The sequence below is a fragment of the Cryphonectria parasitica genome (assembly GCF_011745365.1).
Source record: "Cryphonectria parasitica EP155 unplaced genomic scaffold M406scaffold_1, whole genome shotgun sequence".
NCBI classification, from domain to species: domain Eukaryota; kingdom Fungi; phylum Ascomycota; class Sordariomycetes; order Diaporthales; family Cryphonectriaceae; genus Cryphonectria; species Cryphonectria parasitica.
In genome coordinates, this window is record NW_024468909.1 from 3696175 (window position 1) to 3719405 (window position 23231).

At 54.5% G+C, this 23231-nt stretch overlaps 3 protein-coding genes across 3 annotated transcripts; 1 reads left to right on the forward strand and 2 right to left on the reverse strand.

Annotated features, from left to right (window-relative positions):
• Positions 1 to 1292: 1292 nt before the first annotated feature.
• Positions 1293 to 2361, reverse strand: M406DRAFT_27711 (family 16 glycoside hydrolase; the record flags this gene model as incomplete). The annotated part of the gene is made up of 2 exons (XM_040918305.1): positions 1293 to 1844; positions 2092 to 2361. Coding segments are annotated over 2 exons (822 nt in total), but the record flags the coding sequence as incomplete, so codon positions are not given.
• Positions 2362 to 4542: 2181 nt separating this feature from the next.
• M406DRAFT_325883 (uncharacterized protein) lies at positions 4543 to 7204 on the reverse strand (the record flags this gene model as incomplete). The annotated part of the gene is made up of 3 exons (XM_040920030.1): positions 4543 to 4681; positions 4748 to 6869; positions 7045 to 7204. 3 exons carry the CDS (start codon positions 7202 to 7204, stop codon positions 4543 to 4545), a joined length of 2421 nt encoding a protein of 806 aa, XP_040781394.1.
• An 11745-nt stretch (positions 7205 to 18949) lies between these two features.
• M406DRAFT_248301 (ras GEF) lies at positions 18950 to 22660 on the forward strand (the record flags this gene model as incomplete). The annotated part of the gene is made up of 4 exons (XM_040916522.1): positions 18950 to 19582; positions 19686 to 21965; positions 22046 to 22262; positions 22323 to 22660. The coding sequence occupies 4 exons, from the start codon at positions 18950 to 18952 to the stop codon at positions 22658 to 22660; spliced, it is 3468 nt and encodes a 1155-aa protein (XP_040781395.1).
• Positions 22661 to 23231: the final 571 nt, after the last annotated feature.

Here is a 23231-nt window from a genome sequence, read left to right on the forward strand (position 1 = left end):
CTTCAATTGCCAGGAAGGGCGAGCACATGGGGACAAATCCAGATAGACCACGAGATCTCTCATATCCGCCTTGCCTCCTCCTTGCCTTCCCGTCCCGCGCGGGAAAATAGCCCTCGAGGCCCCTCCAGATCTTTATGCCTGACATGTGAGTGATAATGCTGTTGTGTCTGCTGTCCTCTTGACGTGTTCATCCGGTACCTGCGTCCTCGAGGGATTGTGCATATGCCGGCAGATGGAGACATGTCTCGAGGTTTCGAATCTGACCAAATATAAAGAACAAGGGAAAAAGGATCAATTTAACCCTATTTCGAAACCCCACATTCCTTTTAACCCTCTATTTCTCTCTTCTTCTTCTCTCTCCTCGATCAGTCTCTTGGACAGCGACGGCAACGTACGGGAAAACTGATGCGATCAAGGAGGAATTGGCCCCCAGAATAGATCTATTTCCGATGCCATGAGTGAATAGTCGGGCGTTGTTCCTTTCCCTTTTTCCTTGTCACATACCTATCTTAGAAGTAAGCATGTCGAAACAGCCGATAGCTCTCTCATCTATACCAATTCAGCCTCGGTCGAGCCTGGTGAAATTGAGGGAGCTCTCGTCACATCACACGTTGCCTCTCAGAGCCATGTCGGCGTAGTATTATCGTCGGGCATGTATCTTGGGTATCTGTGGAAGTCAGTGCTCGGATGGCTATGTCTTCGGCCATGCTCTGGACTCAGCGCTTCCGGCTCTGCTACCCGTCGGTCCTTTTTCTCCCCTCGCACCATTGCCTCTGGTGTCCCCCCCCCCTTTTTTTTCTCGTTCCTTTCTTTGAGTATCACGAGATAACAGAGACAGAGAGGGGAGGGAGGTTAATGCAGGGAGGGATCAACATCAACTCTGAATCATTAGCGGGCGTACGATGATGCCCTCCACCGTCTGTGCTCGTGGTCTGCTCCCTCAATGATGTCCCATGCGAGAGGCAAAGGTGAATGAGCCACTCTGGTCACCTTGAATTTCGCGACATCCTGCTTTGCCGTACATCCTGTTGTCTCCATACACCAACGGCCAAAAGATGTCCAAACGCCCACCACTGAATCCAAACGCCGGGACCTCACAATCCATCCAATACCTCCTCTTCCCCCTTGGATATCTCCACCGGCAATAAAGCAGCATTGGCGCCCCACTCGCACCGCTCTCAAAGCCCGAGCATCCAGCTCGCACCCGCGAGCGAGGCTCCCATCAACACCCAAGTCAGGTGGCTCACTCTCACCCCAGCAGCTGCCGCACCCTTGATCCCACTGTCCGATGACACCGTCTGGTTAGACGTCATATTCTTCTGGCCCGAGAAGAACCATCCTGCAGCGGAGGAGTTCGTGGCGGTGACATCCGGGATGTCGCACACGGCGCCCGTCGAGCTTGGGTCAGCACACCGTGCCGCAAAGTCCTTCTGGCGGCTGGCATCGCTGCTATTAAAGTACGCCTTGACGTACCCGATCTCGAGCACGGCGTCGCTGGCGGGGGGCCCACCAGACCACTCCGGGTTGCCGTTACTCCACTGGCTGACGGCGAGGTGGCCTGCATGCGTGGGCACGGCTGCAGGGTCGTCCATTTCGGCGAGTACGCTGCCGTCCGCGTAGAAGAGGACGCGGCCGGGGACCCAGTCGATGCGGTACTCATGGAAGTCGGCCCGCGGGTCGAATGGAAGGTAGATGACCTGGTACGTGTTTGTGTGCGCGGCGTTGTAGTTTGCCTCGGCCGAGGCGTCGGACTGCAGCACGAGGTTAACTGGGTAGCTGGCGTTGGAGGTCTCAAACTGCTTGGAGAGAAACTCAATGTCGATCTCTTGCGTGTCGTTGTAGTACTGTGAAGAGGCGTTAGCATGAGCGTGACATTGTGTCCGCAGCGACCATCTCTTCTTGTTTTTTTCTCTCTCGTCGTAGCAAGGGAGAAAGAGAAAAAGGCGACGGGGAGAGAGAACGAAAGGGGGCGAAAGAGGGATTGCGCTGGAGTTCTGCTGGATATGACATCCACCCCAGCCTTGCCAGGTATTGCCCAGCATAAACACCATCCAGAAGATGACCCAAAACTTTTCTTTCGCACAAACTCACCCAGAAGAAAGCCGACACGGTCCCCGCGATCCCCGTCAGCTTCATGCTGCTCCTAAACGTCCCATACGACACGTCCAGCCGCGCGCTGTCCACCTCACCCCCTTGGACATCCCCATCCGTCTCCGAGCCTCCCACGACCGTGATTTGCAGGCCGTCCCCCTCCGACGACACCGCGTTGTCAACATTCATCATCTCGCCGTAGCTGCCGCGGGCAATGGTGGCGTCCTCGCTCCAGTTCTGGCGCACCCAGTCCGTGTTCTTGGCGATGTTGCTGATGTTGACAAAGTTGGTCTCAATCAGGTCTGTCACCACGTACTGCCTTGTCTCGTTGGTGCTGTTGGTCGGCAGTGTCGTGAGACGGTAGCCGCACTCGCAGTCGGCGCGGGCGGGGCGCCCACCTGCGGCGAGGAGCAGGGTGAACGTTGTGAACCTCGAGAGGAGACCCTTCTTTTTCCTCCTCGTGGTAGCCATCTCGAGGCTGGAAGGTTGCCGACCCATGGCGCTTCTCGATATGATGGCAAATGGGGCGGTTTGAAAGGTTAGTTGTTCTGAATGTTACTGCCAGCAATAATGGCTCCTGGGGTCCCAAGCAGTGTCTGAATGCGTGAAGTAGAATGCTGGTCTCAATGATGTGTCGCAAACAATATCAGCGATTGCACAAGACAGCGCAAGAGTGTCACGCGAGATACGGCAACAAATTTACTCGGGTGCAGTCTCTCTCTGTCTTGATAGAGAGAGGCGAGTCGATCTCAGTGATTAAGCGACCGAGTGTGAATCACTGAATCAACAAAGTGACACAACCTTCAAATCAAGTCAAACCAAATGAGTCGGAAAAAAAGAATCATACTCTGCTGCAGATAGAAAGCGGAGGTGTTTTCCAGACGGCGCTTCCATGGGGGAGGAGGCAAACTCCTCCCTCGTATCCATCTGATCATTTGGTTGGCTGGCTGGGAGAGAGACATGGTTCGAGATCCTAGTAGAAAATAAGGCACTATGGCATTCTGCAAGGGCAAGACAATATATTGCCGGCGACCAGGACGCGGGAAGGCGCCAACGGCAAAAGCAAGAAAGGCGGGGAGAGAAGAGGCTGGGCTGGAACAAGATTGCCGATCTGGAGTCGTGCAGGAAGGACCTCACCCGCTTGTGGGTTCCTGCTTGGAGTTACACAAGGACAGTGCCCAAAAGCGAAGAATTCAAAAGTGATCATCATCATCGCAGACGGCGAGTGCAGCCAGGCCAAAACACTGAAGACTCCTATTGACCGCTGTGGCGCTATGATTTCCTCCCTTCAGTGGTGCACACCTGATCAATCACCTTCCGAGGGTGGTAATATCTCGGCGACATCCCTGTCCTTAAGACCTCTGCCATGCCTGGGGACGCGGATTGCTACCTATCATGGCAGTCTCTTCCTTAAGGGCTACGCCTCAGTCAAGTCGGCACACAAGAATCCCACCCTGAACAACAAGACAGTCATGGCCGTCTTGCAGTTGGCGTACGTGTCATGTCATTCACCCATGAGAGCATTCATTGCGCGCATATTTATAGAGAGAAGAGAGACGTTGCTTGAACGCTAGACTAGAGAAATGCTCCTGTACACCTCGAAATATCCGAGTCAAAGAGAGATAGAGAGAGTGAGACAAACAAGACGACTATCATTAATAAAAGAACAGCGACAACCAAAAAAAAAACCAAACCAAAAAAAAACAATCTCGTCGCGAACCTCGTTATTGCATTAATTCTGGCCCCGACGCAAAACCCGTTCCTACAGACCTCCAGCATGTCCATGTTTCCGCGTCTAGTACACTGACATAAGAGATGAAGAACGAGGAAACGGCAAACCAAACAACGCATGAGTATCGAACAAGGTATCAGGAAAGGAATACAGAGGAAGAAAAGAGAGGAAAATAACCACAAACAACAAACAGACAAACAGTAAAGAAAAAGAAAAAAAGCCAAAAAAAAAAAAAAAACCAAAAAAAAAAACTCAAGAACAAGAACCATTAAAAGTAAACGGTAGGGTCGCCGTAGCGAGAAGAAAAAAGGACAAGGAGAAGTAGAGTCCTAATCCTCCCATTGGGGCCAGCCAACGAATCCATCCGTGCTGCAGATATTAGGTTTGCCGCCAGAAGCATGCTTCAGCCCTCTCAACCTCGACCTTTCCAAACCATGTGAAAGGACCAAAAAAGCATGACCGACCGGGCTTTTTGCCAAACCTGCCCCATCCTTGGTTATTACCAGTGACCCTTCGTAAACATGTGGACGGAAAAAACAACAAATAAAGATAAAAACAAGGAAATCGGAAAGATTCGACAAGAACCCTTCGCCCCCACGCCAGACTATGAAATCAAAATGAGAAGAAAGACATGGAGAGTAAGTATGCCAAGGAAAGTCGCCTCATCCCCTCGAGGAAGGATATAGGAGACGTGCAAGTGTGGGAAATGATCGCGAGAATCAATACACGCTGTCTGCGTCAGCTCCCTGCGAGGTCATAGACGGCGTCGAGACGTTGGAAGACATCTCAATGTCATCGACGTAGCCGCAAAGGGCCTGCGCGTGGAGACGGAAAGACTCGCCCATCAGTCGGGTCATTCTGCGAAACAAGTCAGCGGCCATACATAGAAATCGGTGCAGTTTCAAGAGATAATCAGGCACTTACCCCCAGACGACCACCTCGTCAAGCATGGAGCCCCACAGACGGGCCACAATTGAGCCCAGCTGGGAGATGTAGTGCTGCTCCAGGTCCTTCTCAAACAGCTTCCGAATCTTGTTGTACATGACCATCTCCTCATCGGTGGCTGGCTCTTCGTCATGTTCCAGACGGTAGAGCCAGAGGCTGAGGATGATCATGAGATCCATGCCGCAGAGAGGGTGCTCAATGCTCCAGTTGGTCGGAGAGGTGCGGGCAACCCAGCGGACGCCCTGGACCACCGCAGTCTCAATGCAGTCATAACACTCTTGGATGACCTTGATCATCTCCGAAGAGCGCTTGACCCGGTCCCGCGCGCCTGACATCGCCGCAGCGACTTCGTACGAATCATGGTAACGAAGAGCTTCCTGGACGGTCTTGAGGTCGACTTCAAGTCGAGCTCGGGCGCTGCGGAACATGGCCGTAGCATTGAAAATCAGGGGGTGGCCCTTGTGAGGCGAGATGATGGGCACGGTAGCAGCCTCGGGCTCGCAGAGATCGAGAGATTTCTCCCACGTCTCGAGAGCAAGCCTGAGCTTGTACTCAGTGACCACATCCTGGAGAGCCTCAGGGCTGCGCTTGTGATACCAGACCTCAAGGAAGAGCGCGTTGATCATCACACGGGTGGCAAAGGCACTGTACTTGAGCGCCTCGCCCTGGAACAGCTTCTCATGCGCCTCCATGAACGTCATGCCCGCCGAAACGCCCAGCTGTTCCTGCCAGGCTACCTCGTCGGACACCGTCATGTTCCAGAGAGCTTCCGTTGAGGGCAGGTGCAGGTCCTCAAACTCGTTGAAACTGATGGCTGGCGTGTGGTTGAAAGACAGCGTCAGGAGGCCGAAGAAGATGTAGACCGCGTAGTACGTGCGCCTGCAGCCTTCATCCTCGACCCACTCCGCACGCGTCGGCAGGCGGCCCTCACGGGCTTCCTGTCTCAACTTCAACTCGTAGCGGTTACCAGCAACCATGTTCGCCAGGAGACTCTTGATCGAACAAGCCCATTCCAGGCCCTTGGGGTCACCACTCCAACTCGCGAAGATCATGTTCAGCAGGGAGCCTTGCATAGCCCACAGTGGGCACTTGCGAGAGCTGAAGTTCTCCTTGTTCTGAAGGAACTGGTTGACCAGGATCTTGCTACCGACGTGCAGCATGTAAGCCTGCTCTTGGTCGAAGGCGTAGAGCGCACCGATGGACAGTACAGTCAAGAGCAGAGCAGGCGAGACCTTGGTCGGCTCGAACGAGGCCGGGTGGAGGAAGGGCAGGTGATGATGGAACATGCCAAAGTAGGTCGAAAGATACCGGTTGAGGCAGGCGAGGTTCGGCAGACGGAAGCCGTCAGGGATGGCACGCTCGGCATCAGTGCTGCGGATGTTCTCCTGGATCATGCTACGTTCCTCATCACTCTTCAACTGAGGGGCCTTGAACCCAGCCGACGTCTGACGAGCCTCGCCGAGGCCGTGAGCGCCCTGTGAGAGAGGCGTGCCGGCAGTAGAGGTCTGGGTCGAGTTGGCGAGCGACTGCGAGGTCATAGAGTCATGACCGTTGGCTTGTCGGGAAAACATGGAGCTCGACTGGGGCTGGACAGTGCTGGCACTGGTAGCAAGCGAGTGCTGAGAAGCAAACGATCCATTGGCTGAGGCGAGCGCGGAGTTCTTGTGCTCCCCGTGGAATGCGTCCCACTGGGTAGGAAGGCCAATCGCGCCGTTCGGATAGGTAACAGTCGGAGGGTCCATGATGGCGTCGCCGTTCTGAGCAAACGGAACTTGACCAGTCTCGTAGGATCCGCTGTTGCCGTGCATGACAGCAGTCGCCTTATGATGAAGATCAGCAACTAGCATGGCTGCAGTCTCGACATCGAAGCCGTTGTCGCCACCACCACCCATTTGCTCTAGAGCAGAGTCGTCGAGACCCAGTTCAGGCTTGGCAGCAGCAGCAACCGTCTTGGGCTTGGGACCACCACGGCGCTTGCCATCACTATGGAGAGGGATGCCTCCATCCTTGGCGTGAACGGTTCGATCATGTCGCAGGAGAAGATCGCGGCGCACGAATGTGCTCCTGCACTTCATGCACTTGAATGGCCGCTCCTTCGTGTCTGCGTATAGGGGCACTAGGTCAGCTTACAGCCACACACGAAAAAAAAATTTGCTACCGCGGCTTGTGCAACACGAGATACTACAGCCCTCCCACGCAACGTGGAATGTCTGCAGGGCAACGGACAGTATCGAAAGAGGAAAATTAGAAGGGTGTGGGGGTGTGGATTCACATACGAGAGCGCTCATGTCTGCTTCGGTGCTCGCTCCTGCTGAAGGCACGGGAGCAGTACTGGCACTTGTACTTCCTCTCTGGTGCGAGTGAGGTCTTTCGCGAGGCGGGCGTTGGAGACGCAGTGGCGGGCACGGGCACAGCGGAAACGGCTGCGCCAGGCATCTTGGAAGACGGTCTGTCGCGTTGGGGCTGAAGTCGAACGAGACTTGCGAAACGGGAACGTGGTTCCAGTCACGGCAGGACGGACGGACGACGACGCTGTGGATTGACGGCGACGATTGGCAACGGCGGTCGGCACTCGGAAAACTATTAATTGACACCCTCACAGAACGATGTTGAAAATCGCCTGACTCCTCGCTCGCACGCGGCTCCCGTGGGATTTAAAGTGTGTCGACTTGACTCTGAGGGGCGATGTGGTTCATTTGGGTCGGTATACGGGTCATGGACGAGACCTGTGGCTGGGTAAAGGGGATAAGATGGCAGCAGTGGCCAAATCGATGTACTGGAAGTGAAGGAATGGTCCTGCTCTGGGACAAGAAGAATATGTGGTGGACGCGAGGTCGATGCAGGTTGTGCAGGTGGTGGTGGTGGTGGTGGTGGTGGTGGTGGTAGTGGTTGGAAAAAAGTGTTCGCAGTAAATGCGGAGTTGATGATGAACGGGAGGAGGAGAGGAGGGGTTGGCTTCTCTTTTCGCGGCGGGAGTCGCAGAGGAAAAGGGAGGGCCGAAATTTGGGTGGCCCTTGTCTCTTTGGAGGGGCGAGGGGGGTTTGTGGGAGGGGGAGAGGGGGCTCCAAAAACTGTCTAGCGCACATTGGCTGTAAGATTGCCCTTGGGACGGCGCAGTACAGGCTACCTACAGATGTGCGTCGCCCGGCTGCTGGTCTCAGGTAGAGGGGACACATGCATCCCACCTGCAGCAGAAAGTGGGGTCATTTCTATCCAAGCTCCGGAGGGGTGGAATGGCCTAAACCTCACTAGACCCACAAGGATGTCACCGTTGTACTTTGCTATAGTAGTACTGTAGGCTGCCAGCTGCCCAGGCGCTCCTACCTACCATAGTACACACTACAACTATAGTAGCACGCTCTTACTTGCATGCTGTACCGTACTGTGGTACAGTCAACACACCACACGCGATGAGTGCCTTCCCCTCCCCACACCCCCCTCTTTCTCTTCCTATGTACTCTACAACAAACCAACTCATCTCATCGAGTACTTGCTTTTGCAGGTCTGAAGTCATTACTAGGCACATATCCTCGAACATTGGATTGCTTTTGTTCACACGTGAGACAACCATTCGACTCTGTTCGGTCGACTCAGAGTCCCATGCTTTCTCATCCTCCAGCACGAGAGACGAGAGACGACACAAGAGATGCTATAGGCTGGATGAAGTTACCATACAGCTGAGAAAGAAGGAGGGGGGAGGAGGGGGTCGTGTGTGTGGCCCAACCTCCCTCCTAAATTGCCCCACCCCCACGAGGATGATCTAGTCCAGTGCCTTTAAGCAGCTCCTCACAGCCCAAGAACACACGAGACACGTCGTACCATAGTAACTACGGGCACAGTGCAGGGAGTCCTCGATCCCGGGTTGGTGGTGAAGGTGGTTGGACAAAAGACACCCGGCAACGGAGACAGGCCAAAGCCAACTTTTTGCATCTGATGCTGTCTCTTCCCCCTCCCCTCCCCCTCCGCCGACGGAATTATGGGGCCACCAAAGAGGTCTGCACATCATCACCATGAGACCTTCTCCCTGATGGCAGTTCTATGGTATATGGATCCAGATCTGATCTTCCTTGGCCTTATGTGAGATTATTTAGCTGTGAAAGGTCAGTCTTTTGAGGCCCTGCTTTGCCCTCGATCATCGCGAAGGAGCTTCTCGGGTGTTCTTTGGGGGATTGGACGGCGCGACAATGGAGATGGCCCCAGCGGCACGAGCACAGCTGCATTCCAACTTTGGGCCGACTAGCAGCACGAAAAGTGGATTTTGACATGCAAGAGAGCCCGTCTCTTCTAAGGGCGGTCAGTCTTTTCTTCAAACAACTCGACTCGCTCAAGCAGTGGTCAGCCCAACGAGGGCAGGTGTTCTCGTGATGACGGCACCACGAACAGCATGAACTTGGACAAAGGGGCCACGTTGCGCTGGTGCAGCTGGAATGGCGGCCTAAGCATGTCCACCCCCTCCTCCCTCCCCTCTCCCGGTGGGCAGGGCAGTCACATTCACCACCACCCACCCTCAAACTCTACTGGGACTTTGTCGACCCCCCAATCAGCCGTGAGGGTAGCCCCACGTCCTGGCACGCCTCGGTCTCTCGCGTCTTCCACAACAGAAAGGCAAACCTTGGTGTCCTGAAATAGCGACCTAGCGCCATTCTAAGACACGCAAAGGGATGGCCGTCCCGTCATTTGCCCGGGACGCCGGCTAACCTGCTGCCCCTCCACCTACAAAAGAAATTCGCTACTGCAGCGTAGAAGTGAGGCTGGTTGCAATCTGCATTCCAGCCTCCCACACCCAATCATTGACAGTCTTCCTCATGCACCTCACTACTACTTTCTCTGCCTTTGTATAGTCAGTAGATTTGTCAAGGTGACCATGCCTTAACATTGGTGGCTATGAGGCCCCTAATAAACTTGATAAACCTGGGCAGCAAGCAAAGAAGCATGCGAACGACGCCTACCAGTCATTCGTCATGCGGGGCAGACGAGGTAAAGCAAACCCCATGAGGAGGGGCTGGCTCTCCTGGACACCGCCGTTGCACCATCTGGAGGCTTACCCCTCGGTCTCGGATCGCTCAAGTGCCCAGCAGTTCACACGTGTGCATTTGCCGTCCGCGGGGTCGACCTCGCTGGGGCATGAACAAACATTCACCGTCTCGTCTGCTGGGAGCTTCTTGTTCTGGAGAGGGGGTGGGCGCAGTGTGGATCTCATCCTTCTGCATCACGAAAGAAACCCGGATCACTCGCTTATGACCGACCGATTTGATGGTCAGCACGGCATGGGGAAGGACAGTGAGCATGAACTTTGATGAATCTAACACCCGCCATCGAAAAAATTTTCCCTGGTTCCTGGTCCGCCGCAACAAACCACGGCTTCTGGAAGACCAGGCTCATGCTTCCGTAGCGGCCTCCTGGGCCATAATGCCCTTGAATCCCTGCTGTGGTGGTATTGACCGAGTGATCGATTCAGCACGACTCTGCTGGCGCCCCGTCGTGCTGTACTCTGACGAGTTACAACCCGGATGCTCGTATCAGCACGTCACTGGTGTTGTTTTTACTTGCCCTCTGGCGCCCACGGCATCCGCATTGACCTCCTAATGGGCGCACGTCTCCATTGAAAGGGAGACATGCCGCTGCTGAAAGAATCAGCACGCGTGCCTGAATTCCCCGGGAGGCCCGTCAAATTAAGGGCGGCTTTGACCCGCCAGGCCCGCCTTCCTGGCAGGGCTGTCAGATTGTGGATCTTGTCTCCATTTTTGCGACTGTGGGACAAGCGACGCGGCATCTGCTGTGGATTGCAAATTGCCCAAGCCACCGCTGTTTGGAGGGGTCGCGTCTGACCAGAGACAGGTCTCTGAGCGGTCACGAAATCTTCCGGCAATATCACAGTCGACATGCTGTGGTAGAGCCATCGATCGCATTGCCAAGAGTCCTGCGGGTCTTTGAAGCATCACGTACTGCGAAGTGGCTTGAGTAATAGAGAGGGAGGGAGGAGCTGCAAAACCTGGTCACCCTCGCCCTCTCAACACTGTGGGTGTTTGTCATGAACGGATTTGAATCCTAGCAAGCCCTTGACCCTCGATCCCAATTTGCGGAGACCCCTCCTTGGTTCTTCGCCGGTGGTGTGAGGACTCGTTTTCGCGTTCCTTGGTCCGCCAGGTCTTTTTTGGCATCCAAAACCACGTCTGGGTGGGCAGCTTGATCTTTTCGTCGTCATGAGGAACAAGAATGAAAAGAGGAAAAATTTCTCTGAACGTCAAGATTGGACCTCGCGCATCCGGGATCACCGCCCCTTTTTTAGCCCTTCCAGGCTCACGTTTCAGCAGTGCATTCGTGGCAGCCGGAAAAGCTCTGCTACAGGGCAGGCTCTCGCATTATATGCCCCTCCAAGCCTCTCCTCCTTGCAACCAACCTTTCCAAGCTGAACAGAGAGAGAGACCTCAGGATAAAAGCGGTCTGCTTATCACCGTGCCGTCAAGTTATGGCTGCAAGTGCGCGAGCGCGCGCGCCGGACGGCGGGGACTTCACAGTGCAATTTTGGACAACTCAGCGAACAGGCCTCGTGGGTGGATCACTCCGGGCTGGCTCAAAACGCACAAGAGGCCCGCCCGAACGAACGACTGGGACCGGAGGATCCGCGGCAGCACTTCCGGGATGCTACTAATCCCCATTCCCGGGGACCATTCCCCGGTGCTGTTTGACACATGGCTGCTAAAAATTGCACCCTGGTCTTTCCCTCATTTCGACGTGCAGCACACCACCGAGGAGAGAGAAGTCTAGGCACGCCTTGAAACCTGTTTATGGGCCACGATGTACTGTTGAGCCGCGCTCACTCGTACACAGCAGTAGGACACCTGCTGCAGTATCAGACTCAGGCATTTGTCTCATGTCAATAATGGCAGAGAAGAGCATCTGTCCTTCAGAATCGTCCTCCTTGCCAGTCAACTGCTGCGAGCACAGCTTTTTGCCCGCTCCATTTTGGGATCAAGGCCTCCCATGAGTCGTTGCTGGCCTGCAATTCCCCCTGACAATCATGACTGACAATCATGACAGGTCGTTTCCTGTGTCTCAGCCTCTTTTTTTTTTTTTTTTTTTTTTTTTTTTGATCTGAAGCTGTGGCCAGTCTCGCAAGACACACACGCGCCTACATGGGCTCGACGATCGCTTCCACAGTACATCCCCCACCAGTCAGTCCTTGCTATGTATGGCCTCTGCACCTTTCTAAAGCCTTGTTTCTTTTCCCGTTATTAGTTCTTTTTCTTCTTCTCTACCACTCCACAATTCCAAGTGACGGCATTCTCCTGGGTGGGTTCCGGACGATAGTGCATCGCGAAAACAGTCATGGGCCCGAGCTTGGATCCACCTGATCTCATATATTCGGCGATCGTCTCGGAAGGTGGGATGAGTCTCAAACTCAGATTCAGGAGATTAATAACGAGAATGCTTTAGTGAGCTTGTGAGCCCGATCGCTGGTTCCAAGAACCCCAGGAACCCCAGGTACCTCCCAACAACTGCGACTTGTTGGTGGCGTCTGAAATTGGAGGTAGGTAGCGAGTCCAAGAAAGGGATATCAGACAGGACTAATGGTTGAAAGCCGTCAACATATCTATTGTGCCACGGCGCGTTTCACCCTCTCTCTCTTGCTCTTTCTGAGCCGTTAAGCGGCTCAGCAGAGGCCAATCTGGATCCGCGCAGATCGCAGACATCATTGCCGCGGAAATGGCCTCGTCATTGGCTCAGAGGTGACTGCGACCATCGTAGCTTTGGCTCAGTTCAGCTCTGTCTCGATGCCACAGCGCGAATTTTGCAAGGAGCTGCGAAACGATCATCCCAGTGCAGGGCAGGAAGCCAGCTTCGAGTTCGACATGTCAGGTCTCTCATGCCCCCGAGCGATGCGCTATTGGACAATCGACCACGATGCTTGTGTGTTGGGCACCAGCTGAACGAAGGGGTTCCAAGGAAGTATCAAGCCAAAAAGACAGATACATCTTTGGTCGAGTGACGAGGATCTGTGTCTAACAAGAGATGGTCGCTAATGAGAGGGCCGCCATGGACCTTTCGAGCGAGCACTGCGCACTGCAGATGCCAATCGCTTGGATCTGTGTCCTCTTGTGCTACTTGGCTCGACGGCCCAGCAGGTGTACTGCGTCACAGAAGGTGGATAACCTGATGCATAATGCGATTGGTACAACGTCCGTTCATATTACGGCCATATCTGCTTCGGTTTCACGCGAGGCTTGCTGATTTCTAATGCCTATAGCACCTTGATCACTGACTGCTTGAGCTGTGGTTGCAGGGCCTGAGATGGATTGGCAAGCACAAAGAGGTGAAAAGAAAGAGGCAGCGGGCGAAAACATTCCCAAGTGGCGCAGCTTGGGAGGGAATATGGAAAATCGTGTGGCTCCTCACTCCCGGTACACCTTAGAAGGGGCTTCCCAGACAATACGGTGCTATCTACATTGGCCACCAGACCCAACAGCGACGCGTTCGAGCAGCCAACGCCAAAGCCTTTCAGTGCACAAGTATCCTGGGACCCGAGGTGGTATGTGTCACGGTATCAACTGCGGTCCACCATTGTTTTGAGCCGACCATCCCGCGCTCGCGTCTGGCCACCTTGTGCGAACACTTGAGGAAAGGGCCTTCTTCTCTTGTTTAGGTGATTTGCACGAGAGATACTTTTTTTTTTGCCTACAAAGGCTCCAGAGAAAAGCTTGTGACCCATCGGCTCTTTCTGGTCACTTCTCGATACGCCACGGAAGAATGAGGTTCGGAATCTGGGGTGGTCCCTTCCATGTACTATGGTAGGTTCATTCTGGCAGTTGTGCCATGCGACGGACTTTTATTGTCGTTGCCCGACTTATGATGCCCGTGATTGCACGTCTTGCGACATCAAAACCGTTCCCAATTTGCTCCCAATGCCTTTGTGGTGTGTCGGAGGGCCTCTGTCGCGAAGTCGCACTGCCTTCGGACAAGCAGCCTGGATGGAGAATCTGAATACGATATCTCGTCCCCAGCCAGAAGAAGAAGACCAAAAATGACAAAAAAGTGAGTGAGTGATGCTCTACCGGGCGGGGGCGTGGGGGTTTGCCTCAAGACCATCCGATTTGGGCATGTGAGAAGGGGCCCACCCTTCTCTTCCTTTTACTGCTCCCCCTCGTCTTCCTCTCCCGGCGGAGGACTTTCAGAACCCTGCGACCCGTCTGTGGATTTGACATGTACGCGCGCGCGCGCGCGCGCGTGTGTGTGTGTGTATGTGTGCACCATAAAATGTCTCATTTTTCAGTGGCTCGCCGAGCTGGATGCCCACGGTCGGCGACCGTTTCTTCCTGGGGGAGGGGAGCTGCCTGGAAGAGGAAGTTGCTTTTGATCTGATGGCCACGGCACTTCTGAGTGGACCGATTACGAAGGGTAGAGGGGGGGGGGGGCAGCGCCGCGCACGGAGAGGGGCAGCATTGGTTTTTTTCTTTCTTTCTCTTTTCTTCTGTTATTGTCCCGTGGGGTGGACTCGGAAGGGGGTAATTAGACTCTTGTGGCGGTCTCAAATCAACAGAACACAACCATAAAAAAAATCTTGGCTTTGGGAGCGAGACAAGGACGTTCGATAGACTTGGGAGGCGGCAAAACAATGCAGGAGCAGCCAACAGCAGAAAAAGAAACACAGAAGACGTGCCAAACCACCTCGGCGTAGTTGCCAGTAACAACAACACACATATTTTTGCTTGATGAAAAGCAGAGCCGCAAACTGTTTCTGGCAGATGTCGCCCTGGTGGTGGGGTGCCGGTGTTTTGTTTTGAGACCTCCGTACCCTTTTCTCCTCTCCTCTGCTCTCCTCCGTCCGTTCCTTCGGTCCCCAGGGTGGCATCCAAGCAGGAGGAGGATGACGGAATTCAATAAGCTTGTCCGTCTGGCCCATCGGTCGAAAATTTGAAGAATCCTCCCTGCCAGGTGCGTGGGCATCCTTCGAAGGAGGGGGGGGGGGGAGGAATAGTGGTGGGGAGGGGGCCCATTTAGATGGGAAGCGGAGCGTACTCTTTTTTGCTTCTAGAAGACGTCGTCATCTGCAAACCCCTGAGATCCTGATCCTTCTCTGATGACGAGCTGGGAGATCTTGGGGGTCCAGCGATGCCCTTTGGACCTTTTTATGTTCTTATTCATCTTTTCTTTCCGCCTTTCCCGTCCTCGTCAGCCGGCGCTCTATGCAGCGCAGTATTCAGCCCTCATTGTTCCTCTCTCTTCCTTATAAGCAGCATCTCACGCAGTTGCGAGCATTCCCTTACCACGAACCACACACACAGATGCACTGTTTAGCGTAAGAAATGTAACCACAAGACAAGAAATACACTTGCATCAAGAAAGAAATAACAAAAGACACGTCCCGAGCCTCGGCGCCAACACGCTGGATGCGAGGCTTGGCGGACTCCTGTCAGCTCGAATAAGGCCGGCGGTCGTTTGCCATATCGGGACAACTGTGGTGCGAGAATGAAACCTATTCCCCACACCGGTGAGCACAAAAGATGCAGCGGCCGTGCAGGACGCAACACAGACTGCAGTGCAACGGTGCGCCTTATCTCCCAACTCTCCGAACTCCCCCTCTGCTTTTGCTGCTTTTGGGGGTGAGGGGACCCTTTCGTGAAATTAAACTACACTACACTACGTGCAAAGCACATACACACACATAGAGAGAGAGAGAGAGAAGGGGGGGGGGGGGGGAAGAGATATTCTACTCGGCAGGCCGGGACCTCGGTGTACAAGAGCACTGTACAGTAACCGATCCCCTTCTCCTTCTAAACCCTATCTTCTCCTTTCCCTCTCTTTGTCTTTCTCTCTCGGCGGGGTATACTATGATAAAGGTGAAGGGTCCCTTGTATCGCATTCAGATCAGATGGTCCCCATGTCTGTCCCCCCCAACCGTTGACGATTCAATGCCACGCGACCCCAAAATGCCCTGAGCAACCCCGGACTTTGCATGCAGCGGACCTTTTGGGCATGTGATTTGGGAAGAGCCGATCTTTCTCCTGAACCGTATTCGAGATCCCAAAGGCACATGGGCAAGAGGGTTATGTTTCCATCACCAAATTTGATCTGGGGGCTCTGTTATCGTGTCGTACCAGTCTCAAATATATATATATACAAATATACATATATCGAAACAAAATTATTCTTATTCTCGTTACGGTTGCCGATAGCCGTTTAGGACTGTTTGCAAGACCCCTCGTCAGCTGTGGGAGGGAGGAGGAGGAGGGGGGGGGGGAATTGTTGTAGATGCCGGATGATACTCGTACGATGATTTGATTCCTTTTTTCCTCTTTCTTTTTCTTCCATTGTTTCTATCTGCCGAGTGCCTTTCTTCCTCCCTGACAGAAGATTAACTTTTGGCCCATTACTCAAAAATTATGCCTTCCCTCACACCCCTCTTTTTCTCGACTTGAGATTGGAGATAAGCAGGCAGGGTTCTTTGTAGATACTTCCAAGAACTTGGAGGGGAGGGAGGGGTGTCCAGTCAGACGGGCCGAGCTATGAGATTCCTACTCGGTACCGCGAACCGCATGGCATGGCGAGGCGGTCCCCAGGGACGGGGGGCGGGGCTCAGAAGGGGAAGGACTTTCATGAGCAAATAATTCCGCCGTGACATCGCTCGCGAGCTGAGAGGTTCCTGACGGGCGAACGGGTGCTATTGTACCGTAGTACATGTGTGACTATCATTTTATTATTTTTAATCTCTTGGGGGGCCAAGAAAACTATAGGGGATGAATACGTCCTTGGCGAGGTGTAATTGTTGTTGTTGGGACTGCATGTATAAAGTCAAATGCTCAGAAAGTGGACGCAGGCGCACAGCACAGATGCAGACTTTCTCTTCCTCTGGTCTTGTCTTGTCATTTGTGTTATTAGACAGCTATATCTATTATATGATGTGGTCCAACAGATATATTGTGTGATAATATGCAAGAGGATGGAGACACAGCACTCATGAGATTCAGCACAATATGACGAGAGAGAGAAGAGGAAGAGAAGAAAATAGAAGAAGAGGGGGGGGGGGGGTAAACGTGGTTCCAGAGATGCAAATGCCATGGCTCCGTCATTAAACTGACTGCCTACACCAGTGCCGAAGCTCAGGGCCCTTTTCTTTACCCAAGGGTGTGGGTTAGTAACATGGACCCGTTATGCTAGCTTGAAAGAAACCCGAGTATCATCTCATCTCGATAATGGTTGTGTGTGAGTGGTTCACAGACAGAAAAGGGTAAAAGGTATCGTCTGGGGGTTTGATCCTGGCCAAGTTGAAGAGCAGCCTGTATTGAGGCATACTAGACAAATCTCAACCAAAAGAACATGTTCATTATCAGATGTTCAAGTCAAAGAGGTGATAGCAGAACTGGAGAGAAGAGAAACGAAGGAGCTGCTAGGGGCGGGAGGGGCATGATGGATTGCATTGAGGACGGATTTCAGGCTTCACCCATGTTGGAAATGTATGCCTAGGCCCTGCACCCCGCTTCCTCCAGCTCCGCGCTCCAGTGGTCCTTGCCAGTACAGTGCTCCAGTCCGAATGGTAATGGTAGAGGCGGACCGCGTTCCCTCGTCCCTAAGCCCCCCCAAAACCCTTCCCCAAAAAGAGTCCTGCTAGTTGTGCTCGTGCCACCCTGTGGCCCCCAATCGCCCAACGTCCAGCCTACCACCATAGCAGTTCAGCATTAGCAACAGGACTACCGCTAACTCATGGGGAGGAACAGATGGGCTCAACGTCCCCCAAATCCCCGCTCCAAAACTCCGCTCCTAAACCCAGCACCACCAGCACAAGACTTCCTGGAACCCTCCCTGTAAGCCCCCCTACCACCTACGAACCAGAGCCTGAGCCTGTACGGTTCGGGGTTCGGTTTGCTAGTTGCTCTACCACTTGGAACTGCTGCACCAGGACACACTTCCAGGACCTTTTGACACCTCTTCTTTCTTCTTTTCGTTTCTTCGCTTTTGAATATTGCGTTTTGGCCTTTTCTTACTTTTTTTCTTGTTTGTCTCTCTCACCCTGCATCTTATCATTTGCCGCTTTTGTAAACTTGTAAGCACATAGAGAGAGAGAGAAGAGCTGAATGAGACCTTTGGCACCCCTAAATCCAACCCCCCCCCACCTACCCCTGGTCGTCTGCTCTTTCTTGTCACCTCGCGCCTTAGCAATAGTGCTCTCGCACAGGCGGTATCCATCTTTTCCCTTCGGCCACAAAGAGAGAGGGAAAAAAAAAAACAGGGAGGAACCTGGCCCATACTCTCTCTCTTCTCCCCTCCTCTTCTCGTTCCGCCCACTCCCGCCAAACCAGTTCACCCAATTAATAGTACAGCAAACGCTTGCCGCCAGACACCGCACCAGGCCAGGCCAGGCCAGACCAGACAGGGCTTAGCAGCCCAGATACGACCCGGTCCAATACCAAACATCCCCAACCAGGGACCCGTATTTCTCTACTCCCGTATTTCCCTGCCCGCTACCCGCCCACAGAGACAAAGCTGCGGCCATTCACAAAGCCTATCGCGGGTCGTCTTGCCTGCTGCCAATCTCCACGAAGAGCAGAGCACAACAAACGGCACGGCACAGCACAGCACAACACTGCGCTCGCTGCATAGCACAGCAGCAGCAAGCTCCCCTTGCTATCCGAGGCGAGCGAGAAAGAGAGAGAGAGAGAGAGAGAGAGAGAGAAAGAGAAAGAGGCGAGACAGCCCACGGCATAGAGATCTCGCGCCTCCGAACCTCGTGCACCCCCCCCTTTGGACCTTGCTGCACAGTCACGGGGCTCCCCGAGCTTCCTTCGCCCAGCCAGCCCACCCTCTCCATCCAGTACGGTCGAACACACATATACTCACGTTCCAAGACAAGCACGAAACCACCTGATCATTTCATCCTGAACGGGAAACGAGACACAAGCCACCTCTCCTCACATCACATATACGACAAGGCTGCATGGCTCAGACCTTGGGTTTCCCCTAAACCCCCCAGCTCACCGCATCGGTCAGGGCTATCACATCACGATGCTCATGACGCAGAGCGCAGTCTCAGCATTTGCACAGGGCCAGCAGCAGCAGCAGCAGAACAACGGCAACGCATACGGCGCACGCCTTGACGACGCCTCGCAGTCCAGAGACCCGACCGGCCAGGCGTCTGTCGACATCCAAGCCAACAATACTACTACTACTTACTACCAGCCCTTCGCCATGAACGGTATTGTGGGCACCGCACCGCCCGGTGCCATGTATGTCCGTGCCCTCTACGACTACGAGGCCGACGACAGGACGAGTCTGAGCTTCCACGAGGGCGATGTCATCCAGGTTATCACCCAGCTCGAGAGCGGTTGGTGGGACGGCGTCATAAACGGGGTGCGCGGGTGGTTTCCGAGCAACTACTGCCAGATCATCACCAGCCAGGACGAGCTGCCCGAAGGCCACTCGCAGGAGAACGGCCTGGGCGACTCGCTCGAGGAAGAACTGGACGAGGAGTCATACGACGATGAGGAGGGCGACATGTCCGAGCTCGAGGAGCTCCCCCTGGAGGGCACCAACTTTGGTGAGAAGTCCAAGGCCGACTACTGGATCCCCCAGGCCACCCCTGACGGCCGGCTTTTCTACTACAACACCATGACGGGCGAGAGCAGCTCCGAGCTGCCCCTGGAGTCGCCCTCGTCGGTACATGAGAATGGGCCCCTAGACCGCATGGGCGTTGTCATGCCGGATCGGACCAGGCCGCCCCCAGAGCTGATGGCCAGGGGTCTAATGCAAGACGAGGATGAGGACTCGGAGGCCACTTCCGCATCAGAACTTGAGGGGGAGAACCTCATGTTCGGTCGCCAGGTAAGAGAGAAGACTCACCTGCCAGAGACAAACTGAGTTGTGTTCTAGCTGCAACGGCGAGGGCGAACTTATCCACTGATCAATCATCTTTGTCTTTTACTAGCAGGGTCGTAATCGGCGCTCCTTCAGCAAGGACGGCATATCGCCTGCGCCATCCTTGGACTCGATCAACGGCCAATACGCCTTCGGCAGGAATAATAGCACGATAGGTTCGGCGCGGCTGCCGGACCAAGCCCCCACATTCACAGCTGGTGCCACCTTTAATCTTCCCACGGCGGCAACCATTCCTCGCTCGTTCTTTGACGACGGGAGCACGCCACCGCTGACCTGGAGCCGCTTGGTGTCCAACATGAAGAAGGCCATCGACCGCTACCGAGAAGCTATCAATAATGGTGACAAGTCCGAATATGTAGCGCGCGCGGAGGATATCTCGGACCACCTGCGACTTCTCTTGGCAGCCGGCTCAGGCACCACCGACAACCACTCTGGCCAGCCTTCCATCATCTCGACCAACAAGGCGCTGTATCCTCACTTCAGAGACATGATGTCCAAGTTCTCCAAGCTTGTCGTCTCCTCACATATTGCAGCCGCCGACTTCCCAGCGCCCGAGTCCGGGCCAAAGTGTCTGCAGGAGGCCGACGGCGTCTTGCTGGGCGTCTTCAGCTACGTCGAGGTTGCAAGGCAGCAGAGGGGCGAGGAGATCCCCAGGCTGTTTCCCGGATTTGTCATCGGCAGCACGACGGGCGGCAGCTGGCAGAACAACGGCCTCGGCCCTCGCGATCCCATCACGTCCAACTTCCTGGATGACGAGGAAGGTGTCGTTGAGCCGACGGTCATCCTCGATGGAAAGCTGCTGGAGCGCCTGGACGAGCTGAAGCGGATGCTCGTGTCGAGCATCCGCGAGCTGGACAAGAACCTGGTCGTCACCGACAAGATCGTCACGCCCTACAAGCACGAAATTATTGCCAACAACGTCTGCTCCACTGGTGGCAAGGTGATCGAGACCTTCAAGCCCTGGATCGCCATGATCGAGTCCATCGACCTCTCATCGCTCGAGAACAGCTTCCAGACCCCTCAGCTGACTGATTTCAGCATCAACAAGCAGAGCCTGTACGACAACATTTCGGACCTGATTCTGGGCTGCCAGGCTGTTGCGGGGCCGCTCGCGGACGAGTGGTCCGAAGTTCGAGGCGAGGCGCTTGAGAACAGGCTGGAGTACGTGAGGCAATGTGCCAGGGCCCTGGAGACCAACTCATCCCACATCGGGTTCTCGCTCCAGCTGCTGTCTGAGCAGGTCCAGATCAACCTCCAGCAGCAGGCAGAAGCCCGCGCGAGGGAAGAGCAGCAGTCGAGACAGCAGCTGACCCGCGGCGAGACCATGCCGTACGGTGGTCAACATGCACGGACTGAGTCCCGTGTCACGAGGCCACCGTTGACTACATCTCAGTCATACACCGAGGGCGAGACCAACATCGCCAACAACATCAGCAGGCAAGCGGGCACCTACTCCAAAGTTAGGAAGATTTTCGGAGAGGACCCCACGCCCCAGCAGAGTGTTATTGACGAGACGCCGGAATTCCTGCGTCTGGATTACGAGCACGAGCTAGCATGGGACTTCAAGGCGTCGCCCCCTCAGATCAAGGGAGGTTCCCTTACAGCCTTGGTGGAGCAGCTCACCCGACACGACAAGCTGGACTCAAATTTCAACAATACCTTCCTCCTCACCTACAGGTCATTCACAACAGCGCGGGAGCTGTTCGAGCTCTTGGTGCACAGGTTCGGCATCCAGCCGCCTGAAGGCCTCTCTCCGGCCGAATTCGAGGTCTGGAGGGAGAGGAAGCAGAGCCCCATCCGCTTCCGGGTGGTCAACATCTTGAAGAACTGGTTTGAGACGTTCTGGATGGAGGACAGCCAGGAGGAAGAGACCAAGAACCTGATACGTGATGTTTACAACTTTGCGAGAGACACGGTCAAGTCGACGGAAACACCCGGGTCTGCCCCGTTGATGGCTGTGCTGGATCAGCGCATGAGCGGTAAGGACGTGGGGAGGCGCCTAATCCAGACACAGAACCAGTCGGCACCCGCGCCTATCATGCCCAAGAACATGAAGAAGCTCAAGTTCCTGGATATCGACCCTACCGAGTTTGCTCGACAGCTCACGATCATCGAGTCGCGGCTGTACGGCAAGATTAAGCCCACCGAGTGTCTCAACAAGCGGTGGCAGAAGAAGCCCGGCGAGGGCGAGCCCAACCCCGCTCCGAACATCAAGGCGCTCATCGAGCACTCGAACCAGATGACCAACTGGGTGGCCGAGATGATTCTGGCACAGTCAGACGTCAAGAGGCGTGTGGTGGTCATCAAGCACTTTGTGGCAGTTGGCGAGGTAAAATCATTTAATCTTCTCCCTTTGCTGAACATGTAATTTCTTTCATTGGACCAGCTGGGCTAACTATGTTCACGCAGAAATGCCGGCAATTAAACAACTTTTCTACCATTACCTCCATTATCTCGGCTCTGGGCACTGCCCCTATTGCTCGTCTCAAGAGAACCTGGGATCAAGTCCATCAGAAGACCCAGGCTACGCTCGAAGGGATGCGCAAGCTCATGCTCAGCACGAAAAACTTTGCCGAGTACAGAGAGAGCCTGCACATGGCCAATCCTCCATGTATCCCCTTCTTTGGTAAGTCCGCTTGATGTGCTGTCCTTGAGACTCCCTCCTCCTAACAAGGGCGAATTCTAGGTGTCTACTTGACCGATTTGACTTTTATTGAGGATGGTATTCCTTCCATCATCAAGAAGACGACGCTCATCAACTTCGCTAAGCGGGCGAAGACGGCCGATGTGATACGTGACATCCAGCAGTACCAGAACGTGCCGTATTCCCTGCAGCCAGTCACAGAACTACAAGACTACATCTTGAGTAACATGCAGGCGGCGGGAGATGTACACGAGATGTACGACAAGAGCTTGCTGGTAGAACCACGCGAGAGGGAAGATGAGAAAATCGTTAGGTATGTGGCAATGAGGGAGCAGCAGCTGCTCTATGGTCGCATGGCCCTCACCGGCGGCGGCTTCTAAGGGCGGTCGTCCGAATATCATCATCCATCGTCATCGTCCCCACCTCCACAGCGGGAGGAACATCACACGGATCCATCTCGTGCCTGTGTCTCCTTACCTCCTCCTCCTCCTCCTCCTCCTCCTTCCCCCTACACCCACACAAATGAAACGGCCGGTTGTGGACCAGAAGCTAACTTGATTCGTCCGTGACACAGGGTTCTTGCCGAGTCTGGCTTCCTCTGAGAGAACACAACCGAGTGAAGCACAGGAGAGGCTACTGCGAGCCTCTCAAAAGCCTCTGAGCTCCCGAGCTGTGCGACTGCAATAATCGGCGGACTGCATCACAAAGGAAAGGTGCCTCTCGATGCATACTGGCACGGTTCGTCCTATTGGGGCGGCCGTATGTCATGGCTACGGTTCCAGCGCCCATGCGAAAGAGTGAAGCGCGGCACAGCATCCCGCGGCTTGGGCACCAGGCCTCCCACAGTCGCCTGGCTAGTGCCTTCCTGGCTCATTCCGGTCAGAGACTGCAGACTATTGATCCAACGGTCCTGGGTCCCTTGCGACTGGACCCCGCGATCCTGACAAAATG